Source organism: Haemaphysalis longicornis, unplaced genomic scaffold (genome assembly GCF_048455015.1).
Source record: "Haemaphysalis longicornis isolate Haplotype H1 unplaced genomic scaffold, Haemaphysalis longicornis Haplotype H1 scaffold_1, whole genome shotgun sequence".
Taxonomy (NCBI): Eukaryota; Metazoa; Arthropoda; class Arachnida; order Ixodida; family Ixodidae; genus Haemaphysalis; species Haemaphysalis longicornis.
In genome coordinates, this window is record NW_027526203.1 from 390902904 (window position 1) to 390914166 (window position 11263).

Below are 11263 nucleotides of genomic sequence, written 5' to 3' on the forward strand. Positions count from 1 at the left end.
TGTAAATATTGTGAGTAACAATCTGTGCTGCACTAGTGGCCCCCCTTTTTAAGAATACATGGAAAAGTACTATTGAGTCCAATTCACCTTGCACTTTGTCTGCTTTTCACGACCATTATCATCATCACATCTTACCTCATTCGTTTCTTATAACCGTCCAAATCATCATTCCTGGTGCTAGAATTCTGGGTTGCCGCTTTAAATAAACATGCTGTGCCGACTGCCTCTGGGGCGTCCCTCCTGTGTGACCACTGTCCTTGATGCCTCCCTCAATACTTTTGTCCTCCCCTCCTTTGTTTTCTTTGTCTTTTTTTAAGCCCCATCCCTTACTGACTAAGCAGTGTTGGCCCCTGTGAACTTTTGTTCCTGTAGTCAAAGAAACTGTATTGCGGGCCACATTGTTAACATTTGCCGCCAGTTCTACTGCTGGGGCCTAAGAGGGACTTATTTGTGCAGTGCTTGAGGAGATATGTCTAAACTGTTCAGTAGCTCCAACTTGCCATTTATGGTGCCCAGTTAGAAGCAACAAATGATGCGTAGCGCCTCTTCACTTTGCTTAACACTGTGCCTGTCGTCCCTGCTCCAGGGCACGTGTAACGTACGTGGTGCACCCGAGGGTCCAAAGTGCGGGCTCAAGGTTTGAATTTGCTTCGTGCCTTGGGCGGAGGACGATAGCGGTGCATGGCTGCTGCGATTGCATTGCTTCCGTCTCACTGGCCTTGTAGGTGGCTCCTACTGTGTGGTCACTCCCAAATGGCCCGCTACACCGTGCGAAGCTGCTGACAGCACCCCCAGCGTGGGTGGTCCCCCACCGAGACTGCCCGCCTGGGCGCCCAGCTGCCGTCGGCGCTGCCGTTTCGGTATGTGCATCCCGGTTCCCTGCTGATGGATCCCCAGCACAGGTTTTTGGTCGTGGCCGACCGGCCCGCGTACGCTGCTCCCCCTCGTGCGGTGCCTCCCCGTGGCCTGGCGCCCGTCGTGAAGACGGCCGCTCCGGATGGCACGCCACACAGCAACCCTGCCGTGACCACCACGGCCGCCCTACACGCCCATGTACACGATCATGCCGGCCTTCCCGCAGCAATCGTTTCCCCCCTTCCTGCCCACGGGCCCCCAGAGCAACGGCTACCTGTCCTTCCTGGGGGGAGCGGGCTACGTGGCCCCGCCCACAACGGCGGCGCCGTACGTGCCCCTGTTCGGAGCGCCCTCCATGGTGATGCCTCCCTCGGCCGCCAGCACCAAGGTCGTCAGCTGCTACAATTGCGGCCTGGTCGGCCACCGAGGCCACGAGTGCAAGGAGGCCACCCTGGAGGAGGCCACCAAGTCCGGTGGGTGCCGCTGTTCCTGCCACTCGTGGCACCACTCCTGATGGGGCCGCTTTTCTCTGCAGCCCAGTTCCGGCTCCACTTTGCACCCACGGCTCCCGAGGCACAGCCGTGAGGGTCCAGGTGGCCCCGTGTGTACATACTACTCTCTGCTAGCCAGGAGGACTGCCGCCGCCCTCGTCAGCCTGGGCAGGGCCGGTGTGGCTCCAGTGCGCCTTGTGAGCCTGCTCGTCTGCTTTGCTGCCCCGTGACCCGATGGGTGCCTCGCCAGGTTGCACCGAGCCTCTGTGGAGGCCTTCCTACACGGTGCCTGAGGGGCAGTAGTCCCGGTCTGCAGACGCCACAGGCGGAATCGGGATGTTCACCACCACCGTTATGGCCGTGCTTCCCTCGTTTTTGTTCACGCCAGCAGCTCCCTCCTCCTCCTGTTTTCTTTTAGTTCAGTTATATTTATAAGTTCTCACCAGCACATTTGTATGCCATGTAGCATTTAATGTTTGTACTCTTTTTAAATGTCCAAGTTTATTTGGGCTAGCCCGTTATACTTTTATTGTCACAATTCTTGCCATTCCATTTCACACAGCAAATTGTGGCTTATTTTAGTTGCACAGTTTTTCCCTTTTGGTTTCCTTTACTTGTTTTCTATGCAAGCAGACGATTGGGAGCATTGGGTGGTTCAACTTGTCCAGTGTGCGATGTGCGATTACTTAACATTACCACTGAGCCAAAGGCGTGTTGAACTCCAAGTCGGACTGTGTCTCACGTGTAAAGCATTATATTGACATTGCAGTTCGGTTCCGGTCTCCTTCCCTCAAGGCTCTTGCCCCCTCTTGCTTGCTCACACATCATGCCGGATTTTCGTTGAGCTTGTTGGTGTCTGTCTAGTGGAGTGTTTACACCATCTAAGGCATTCCCATTTGTTTTAATGCTAAAATGGCACAGTTCCGATCAAATGTTTTGCTAAGGGCTGCCTTTTTTTTTCTCTTGGCATTTACTTGTACAAGCAAGCAAGCACTGCTTTAGTAACACTGTTAGTGGTGCATTGCTAACCAGCTGGCTGTTTATTCGGATTCTTTTACGTTTTCTTTTTTCATCTTTATTTTATGAAAGACGCGGTTTTGATTGTGTGAGGTGTGAAAAGAACAGCAGCAGTTGATTGCCTCTGGCACTGGAGTTATAGCAAGTTGTGCAGAGTGCTGTGTATTTTTCTGTGCAAATGCAAAACCATGCTTCTTGTGGAGCCTAGTCCTCTTGCGTTGGGAAGTGCTCGGGTGGCCTTTTTCTTTTTTTCTGCACTTTTGGGCACCTCGAGTGCTTGTAACACCAGTGATGTGTATGTGCTTGTGTAGCTGGAATGGGGCTGCCAAGTTTGAGATACCCTGTGAGCAGAATGGTGCTGTTTCAACTTTAGCTTTTGTTTTTTAATACGTTTTAGGCACTGGACTTCTCAGGAATCTGTAGCCTATTATCTGGTGAATGCTGCAAGGTGGTGATGTTGCCTTTATAAATGCGGAATTATTTTTACATGTTCTGGCAATTGATGGCTCTGTGCTGGTGGCAGATGAACAGCAAAGCCCACCGTACCAGGCAGTGCTTTTGTCTTTTTAAATGTTTTTACAGGTCTAGTGGTGACAAGACTTGTAGCGCATGTTGTAAAATTTGTTAAGCAATTGCTGGTCTGTTGCTCGCAAAATGCACAAAAGTCCTGCTTAGCATATCTTTGGCTTCCTCAGTATGGTATGTTATGGAAGTTCAGTTATACTAGACGCACGACTTGAGCATACATATCAACGCTGAGTCTTCATTTCGAATAGCATGTTGCTTTATTTGCTCGTCTAGTAGCGTTATTTGTGATCTTTTAGTGCACAAAAAAAAAATGCGAAGAGCTGTTTCACTGAGGTGGTGAATGGCACTGTGGGGTCATCTGTTCAGCATAGCAGCCACACTGCAGGTGCTTTGCTTGAAAGACTAACATTGCAAACAAGCTGCTCCAAAATGCAGTTTGAAATCTCATTGTGAATACTTTGCCAACAGTGTAGTGACCTCTGCAAGATTGTGTGGGATCACATTTTCAACGTTCATTGTGGAAATGTGCTGTTATTCTCCATTTGGTCGATCTTCTGTTGTCTCAGTGAGAGTGCAGTTATATGAGAATTTGTATTTATGCTACAAAGTGTGCTTTTCCAGCTTGATTTTTCGTGCATCAGCAGTCTGACTGTTGAGTGGCTCTGACGTATTGACGTTCTTGAGATGATGCATGAGGCATGCTGTTGTGTAGGCAGCTCGTGCATTGCTACTGCAGCCCACGTTGTGACATGAGTGGAAGCCCCACAAATCACCTGGCCAGTGTACGTGTGGACACTTTTTTTTTTTCAAGTTCTGGCATTCGGTTATTGGAAGACATAACAGTGGTCATTGTTTTCCAGTGGCAAGCTCTGCATGTAGCCCAGGGTTCATGTTGTTGTCCGCCTTTCTTGAGTCTTTTGCTACAAATGAAAGCCTCAGCAGTGCACCATACGAGTGACTTTGCAGCACAGTACCCAGCGTGTTGTGAACGGGATCAGTTTTGATAAAATTGGCCTCATTTAATTTTGAACAGTCACCCCCATCCCCCCCTGCCCTCCTCAACTGCACTTTTGAAGCAAAAACTACATAATCTAAAGGGGAAAAAAATGTTCAATTTCAACCGTTCCATGTCATGAATAGCTAAGGGCTTGAATCTGCAGTAAGCCTTATTTTTTAGAATATAATGGTGCGACAGTACAGCGACGACAAAAAATGTTTTATGCACCCAAAGTGCTGTACCGTAACCTGTTGCCAAGCTTATATGAGTGGTGCGACTTGTTCGATCAAGTAACGTACTCTAATAGCGGAAATAACAGTGCTCGATGCGGCAACACTTGCAGCCATGGTTCACAGTGCAGAGCATGGTGAAGGTAAATTCAGTGGTGTGTAGTGTTTTTAGAGAAAATTTTTCTTCTTAGCTCAAAATTGTACTCCTACCAATCACTGAATTTTTTTTTATTGGATTTGTATAGGAACTTTTAGATTTGTGCAGCAGTCTATGGGGCACAGTTGACATCAAGCTGAAGCTTGCTCGTAACACATGTTCACAACTTGTTGCTTTTGAAATTCAAATTGACTGATAAATCTGTTGCTCTTGGCACTGCTTTTTTTTTCATGGAGAAAGCACCAGATTATTTCATAAAGAAATGGTGCACATTGTGCTCAAAACAACTACAAATGTTACTTGTTTTGCAGACCTCATTTCTTTGTGTACGAGTGTGTGTGTGTGTGTGTGGGCTTAAAACTTGCTCGAATTGTGTGTTTTGTTGGTCAATTGAAAGCTTGTTCTCTCTCTCTCTCTCTCTCTCTCTCTCTCTCTCTCTCTCTCTCTCTCTCTCTCTCTCTCTCTCTCTCTCTCTCTCTCTCTCTCTCTCTCTCTCTCTCTCTCTCTCTCTCTCTCTCTCTCTCTCATTTTGAGCTAGACGGTGTGGTAGACATTTACGATTGGAAGGCGGTGAAAGGTGGGGAGAGAGAGAGAGAGAGAGAGAAAGAAAACTTTAGTAGCAGCTGAAGCAAGCATGTTCAAGGTCTTCAGTCCTGAAAGATGGAGAGAAAAGGAAAGAGAAGCCCCGTTTTGTTTTTTTCTTTCCAGGTCTTCAGGGTTGATGCTCCTCTCCACTTATGTTTAAAGTGAATGTACAAAACTTAATTGCTGCTGCAGCTCTGTTATGGTGCCGCCACAGAAAAGACAGCTTGCTTGGAATAGACCTGCTAGCTTTCTAGAGTTCTCTCGGACCACGTTATCAGACTGAACAAAGCACATTGCAACATGTGATTTGCCGAGTGACATTTTCAAAAGTAGGCTGGATTACACTTCTAGCTTCAGTTGATTAAGATGGCCTGTATTGATGTATGCCATGCTTAATTAAATGGTTGACCATGTATGCACCACAGACGTGCATAATAGACTACAAGTGACTTAATTCTAACCTACCAGAGTTGAAGCAAAAGATTGTGGTGTAAAAGAAATTGTGGCAACACTAAATGCGTCACCTTGGTTTCAGAAAGTCATGGTGGGTTTGTGTGTGCTTAGAAAAAAAGCAAAGTTGTGTTAAGGGGTGTGTAGTCACGAAAAAAGAAAAAAAAGGAAAGCGAGACGAGGCATTAATGCAGTGCATGAGCATCCCAAGAGTTAAAATAGCAGAACTAGCTTGTTGAATTCATTACCATTCAACTTTGTGTTCTCTCATCTTATTGGAACTGTACTTGTTGAGGGTGTGCTGCAAGCCTAGAATGCCCTGCTCTGTTCCTTTAGCCGGCCCTTTTGTAAATGCACAATAATTCAAGTGCAGTGGTGGCCTATTTTCCACTGGAATAAAACTGTGTTAATGTCAGTGTTGGCTGTGTGACATTTCCTGGTGCTTGTAAAAAAAAGCCAAATAGGTTTTAATGTGGTGTAAGGTTGAGTTAAGGTTGGCCTGCTCAGGGAGGAGTAGCCCCCATTTCAGGAGGAATGGGAGTAGAACGGTTCAGAAACGTGAGGGGAATGTGAAGTTGGTTGTCCAGGTAATCACCACAGCACAAACACCAAAGGCAAATAGAAAGGGCCACAGACAACTGCCAATGTGGATTTCAGAATAGTGCTTGTCTGTGGATTAGTCCTTGGTTTCAGCACTGTAGTGGAGGTGTAGAATGGTAGGTGCCATGAGACAGAAGATGCCTTGTGTGGCCAATAGCATTTCTGGCTGTTATCCACCAGTTGGCAAATAGCACAGGTTTGATGGATCTCCCCCACCCTCCTCTCAAAAGTCAAAAGGAAAAAAGCTTCGCTGTGAAAAAAAAAAAAAAAAAAAACGATGGGTGCAGTGGACAAGGTGCTCCATGTCTACGCTTTGCATTGAAATCACTAACAGGGTTGACTTGAAATCAAACATTTCAAGGTGGTAGCCAGTGGCCTCAAACTACAACATTGGCTTACTCTCTTCAGGCTTTGTGCAGTGGCGTCTTCTGTGACTTGCCAGTGCACTTTGGTCACCGCCATCAACTTGGTTTTGCCCGCAATCTTGGTTTTTGTTGTCAGCTCCAAGGCCTTGGTGGGCAGCACAATGCAGTTCAGCATGGGAGCAGGAAACATCTTGAAGGAGGTGGGAATCTGCAACATTCCCGTGTTCCTGTTTCCTCTTGCGCCATCATGACACTGGTGTAATCAGCCTGCTGTGCCTGAATTAGCTACCACTGTGCCGCTTGTTTCAGCAGTGCAGTTAGAGGTACCCTCACTTAGCCATTCGACACACAAGGAGTTCAAGCGAGGTCGGCTGCATTGAGTGAGAAAAATGAGAGAACAGTAAAATCTTGGAGGATGCAACTGCTGGAGAAGCAAGGCATGAGCCTTACTACCACGAGGATGCAGAAGGTGTTGCCATGCAATAAAATAGCATTGTCCCCCTGACCAGGACAGTCCCCAATGGTGGCATTGCCTTTTTGCATCCTTGGGATTCGCGCCACAGGTGGTTGGGGCAAAGCAGCCTCCAGCTTCTACCTCCATCGTTGTCTAGCACATGTTTTGCCATCTGCACCTGCTTCAATTTCTCCTGCCTCCAGCAGGCCCATAGACCTGGTTGTGTCGATTTCTCATGTTTGCTACGGCAATTTTGTCACGGCACTGCTATAATGACTACACAACATAGGGTGAGTGTGGTATAGAGAGGCTTGTGAGCATCTCTTCGGGCTCTAAAGCCGATGTCATTGCATTCTGGTGCTCCAAACAGCCTTTACAAAGCAAAGATTTCCTGCAGTTCATTACAATACTTTTTCACGGGGAACTTTAGCTTGTTGTCTTGACTTTATAATAATAATTTCACGGAAATGATTTTGTGTAGCTGTATCTGCTTTATGGGGAAAAAAGGTTTACACAATTGCTTTCTTTTGTTTGCACAAAAGAACCTTTTAGTGCATTACTTTATCTCCAAAACAATAAGGCTACTATTAAAAATAAATGGGCTACACTCACTCCCCTCAGTGCAGTTTCAGTATGTTTGATTTTTATCATTCGGGAAACGATTCTTTGTTCTAGAAAGGAGCAAAATATCTAGCCACGGAACACATTGCATCCCGGAATAACAAAAAGGTGGTTTCGCCAATGAACATGAAAATGCGGATGTCTGGGTCAATGCCACAAAGCTGGCTTTTCATAGATGTTTATAGCGTTTGAGCTGCTCCTGAAGATACAGAAAAATTCCATATGCCAAGAGTAGTGCAGGCACTTCACATGCCCAGCCATGCTGGGGAGGCTGCTAATATCGAAGATGCATGCTTGGTGCAACAATTCTAATCTATCGTGCTGACCAGTGGTTCTCTACCACAAATATTGTGGACTTGTCGAAGACTGACACAAGTCGTTATGCAACACCAGCCGTAGCGGTGGCTCAGTGGCTAAGGCGTTGCGCTGCTGAGCACGAGGACACGGGTTCGATTCCCGGCTGCGGGGGCCGCTTTTCGATGGAGGCGAAAAGCAAAAACGCCCGTGTGCGCGACATTTCGGCGCACGTTAAGGATCCCCAGGTGGTCAAAATTAATCCGGAGCCCTCCACTACGGCGCGCCTCATCGCCTGCGTTGCATCGGCGCGTTAAACCCTACAATCATCAACACCAGCCGTATATTTGTTATCACTTTGTGGCTTCTTGCTTGTATAACCTTCACAACGGTAATTATTAGAGGTGTGTGAATATCACATTTTTGACGGAGAACCAAAAACGAATAATAAAAACTGCACACCAAATATTTTCAAGCTTGAAAATGACAGCGAACTATCCCCTTGAGAAAAATCATTGTGTGCTCAAAATGTGCGATGAACCATCTGACCTATATTGAGCAGGCAATGAAATGAGCAGATAAGGAAGCCAGCCTTCCTAGCGTGGTGCATGGAGCCTTTATTTGTTCTTGGCCAATCCAGTACATGAGTATATGCCATATGTAGGTGAGCAGTTCTTTTTATGATTATTCCCTACCCTTCCCCTCATTTTTGAATAGGGGGAATTTTTTTTTTTACTCCTTGCACTTGCTGCAGTCAAGGAACAGAGGTGCTTGCTAGGCATTATGTGCACTGCGTAACTCTTGGTTACCCACTTGATCAACTATCGACAAAAATAGGTATTTTTGGTTTTGCTAACCATAACCCATGCTGTGGTTTGCTATTTTCCTGATGTTGTAATGCTTTTGGCTCATTTCACGCAGTCGAGAAACCAAAAATATAGGTGCCAGTTGTGAATGCCTTGTGGCAGACCGAACTTTTTGCATTGTATTGTTGACTGGATTGGACCTGAAAACAATACAAAGATATTCAGTGCCCTTCTACTCTGTGAAGGATGACCAGCGAAACTGGGCGCAGTCCACGGAGCGCAAATATGTGTAGGAGGCAAAGAGGCCCATTGCGGCGGGTGAGCAACCAATGTCATAATACAAACCAATCAACACAGACTACAAAGCTTCGTATCTGTGACGGCAAAGGAGAGGGTAGCGGCACCTGATGGACGAAATGATAGCGGGCACAATTAATTCCAGGGATGCACAGTGAAATGCCGACTGCAGAGGCTGCGCAGTTCCTTCTACTGCGACGGATAGCACTAGCGTACCCTAAACCAAGCACTTGCGACATTATCTGGCCACACTAGAGTGCAGTTTCCTCCTGTCTTGTTCTTGCTCCGTGGCGCAGTCCACAAAGCGCACGAAACAAAACACGTTTGCTAGTAATTTTCAACTGAGCATACATTTTAGTTAATTAGCTGGATGAAGCTTGAAAGGAGTCGAGTTTTATTCTAGCGGACAAACATGCGACTGCCAGTTTCCCTCCCGTGGTGTAGGCTTTTTACTCTCTGTGTAACACACCAACCCAGACTGCTCTACCATGGAGGACAACAGTCAGGTTGCACTGGGCCCCCGAGATGTCCGCATTCACATCTCCCACCAGCGCAATGGGCATGTCATCGGTATGTCCACCCGCCCCCACCCAGGCACGCATAGCTAGAAACTGGTGATGTGCACATGCTTGGACATGAACGACACTGGGCAAATTGTCGCTCCAAAAGCCCTTCAAGCTGTACGGGAAAAAACTTTACCATCCCTTCCTAAAAAAAGTTGATAGAGGCACGGAAGCTTTCCCACATCAAAATGGCATCCACCTTTCGCTGAAAGTGCATCCAATTGATCGTCAAACCTTCAAAGAATGAACCCATGCTACAATTTTTCGCGCTCTAAGTAACCGCATCTGTGAATGATTGAAATGTATACCGATACATGGTTTATGAGATGAAGGTACATTATTGTACTCCTTCATGATTGATGCATGTATTGTCTTGTCTTTGCGATTTTCAAGTAACCATTTTGACAATGGAAGCCTGGTTTCACCCACTCACCATGTGTCCAGAGAACTTATCAGAGCTTTTCGGTCAACCAACTGGTCTATGGGGAAATGCATTAGTTTTTGACAGGACGACACTGGTCCAAAGAAGAAAGCTTTCGCTATAGAACTCCAAAAGTCACAACAGGAGCCCTTCAAGGAAACACAAAACAGTAGCTCTTGGGTGCAAAAAATGCCGATTTATCCACGCACGTAATGTGGAACCAAGGCACATACAGCTTTGCTGTAAACAAGAAGGGGGGGGCTAAAGATTTTGGTAACATCCGCTGTGGTGGCTCAGTGGCTAAGGTGTTGTGCTACTGAGCCAAAGGACACGGGTTCAATTCCCGGCTGCTTTTCTGATGGAGGCGAAAAGCAAAAACGCTTGTGTGTTCGAGATTTTGGCGCTCATTAAAGGTCCCCAGGTGGTCAAAATTAATCCACAGCCCTCCACTATGGCACACCTCATCGCCCGTGCAGCGTCGACGCATTAAACCCCACAGTAAATCATGATTTCAGGCTATGGGGGACGAGCACTCCCAACGTGCCCTGGAATACGATTCATCACCGTCATCAGCCTACATATGTCCACTACTGGACAAAGTTTGTCCCATAGACCCCCAACCACTCCTGTCCTGTGTTGCCAGAGCTCGTTCTTTACCCCTGAACTTCTTTACTTCATCCCTCCATCAAGTCTGCCTCTACTTCTGGTCCCACCTTTGGTAGCCCCTTAGTTACTCTGATGGCCCACCAGTTATCCGTCCTTCGCATTCCATGTCCAGCCCAAAGTCCACTTCTTCCTCTAAATTCGTGCAAGGGTGAGGATGCCTCCTGTACCGTTCGTTCTCTCATATACCCAAGCATTACTCCTGCAATCCTTTCTATTGTTTGTCAGACTGACCCAAGTTTTCTTTAAAGGCACTTCAGTAAGGCACTGGCAGTACACGTTGGTTGTGTACCTTTCTTTTCAGTGACAGAGGGAGCCTCTACTGTTCATTATTAGTGTGCTTGCTGAATGCCCCCATCCCATTTTAATTCCATGCCGAATTTCTTTTCCGTGGTTGGGATCAGCACTGACAACTTGCACAAGTTAGTTGTATTAACCAACCTCTTCAAGTATATTTTAATACCTACGCTAAAAGCGAAGCTTTTTGTGTGTCTGTTCAACATTACTTTTAATTTATTCATATTCATTTTTAATCCTACTAGTGAGCCTTCCAAATGCAGTTCCTTAATAAGCCATTCTTGCAGTCCTGATTCACTGAACAAGATAACATTGTCTGCAAACCTCAGGTGGCTCAAAAATTCTTCATTCATTCGTATCCCCGACTTCTACCAGTCAAACTTCCTGAATGCTTCCTCCGGACAGGCTATAAACGATTTGGAGAGACAGTGCACTTCATTCAATTCCTCACAAACAAAAATCTACAGATGTGACTGTTTCATGTTTTAGGTCTAGAAAAATCAAATGTGCACATTAAAAATACTAAAATAGTATCTCACTGACAATGTGTTCTATCTGGTGTCAAATGACCA

General features: G+C 46.4%; 1 protein-coding gene across 1 annotated transcript; it reads left to right on the forward strand.

Annotated features, from left to right (window-relative positions):
- Window positions 1-813: 813 nt before the first annotated feature.
- On the forward strand, window positions 814-5725 carry LOC144155276 (zinc finger CCHC domain-containing protein 2-like). Its single transcript, XM_077686609.1, has 2 exons — window positions 814-1328; window positions 1391-5725. The coding sequence occupies exons 1-2, from the start codon at window positions 1052-1054 to the stop codon at window positions 1438-1440; spliced, it is 327 nt and encodes a 108-aa protein (XP_077542735.1). The 5' UTR covers window positions 814-1051; the 3' UTR covers window positions 1441-5725.
- The last annotated feature ends 5538 nt before the right edge of the window (window positions 5726-11263 follow it).

Excerpts from the sequence above, each read along its gene's own strand:
- LOC144155276 (XM_077686609.1), top strand. The coding sequence starts at position 1,052 with ATGTACACGATCATGCCGGCCTTCCCGCAGCAATCGTTTCCCCCCTTC. Across the intron at positions 1,329-1,390 it reads GGAGGAGGCCACCAAGTCCG|CCCAGTTCCGGCTCCACTTT; the intron begins GTGGGTGCCGCT and ends TTTTCTCTGCAG.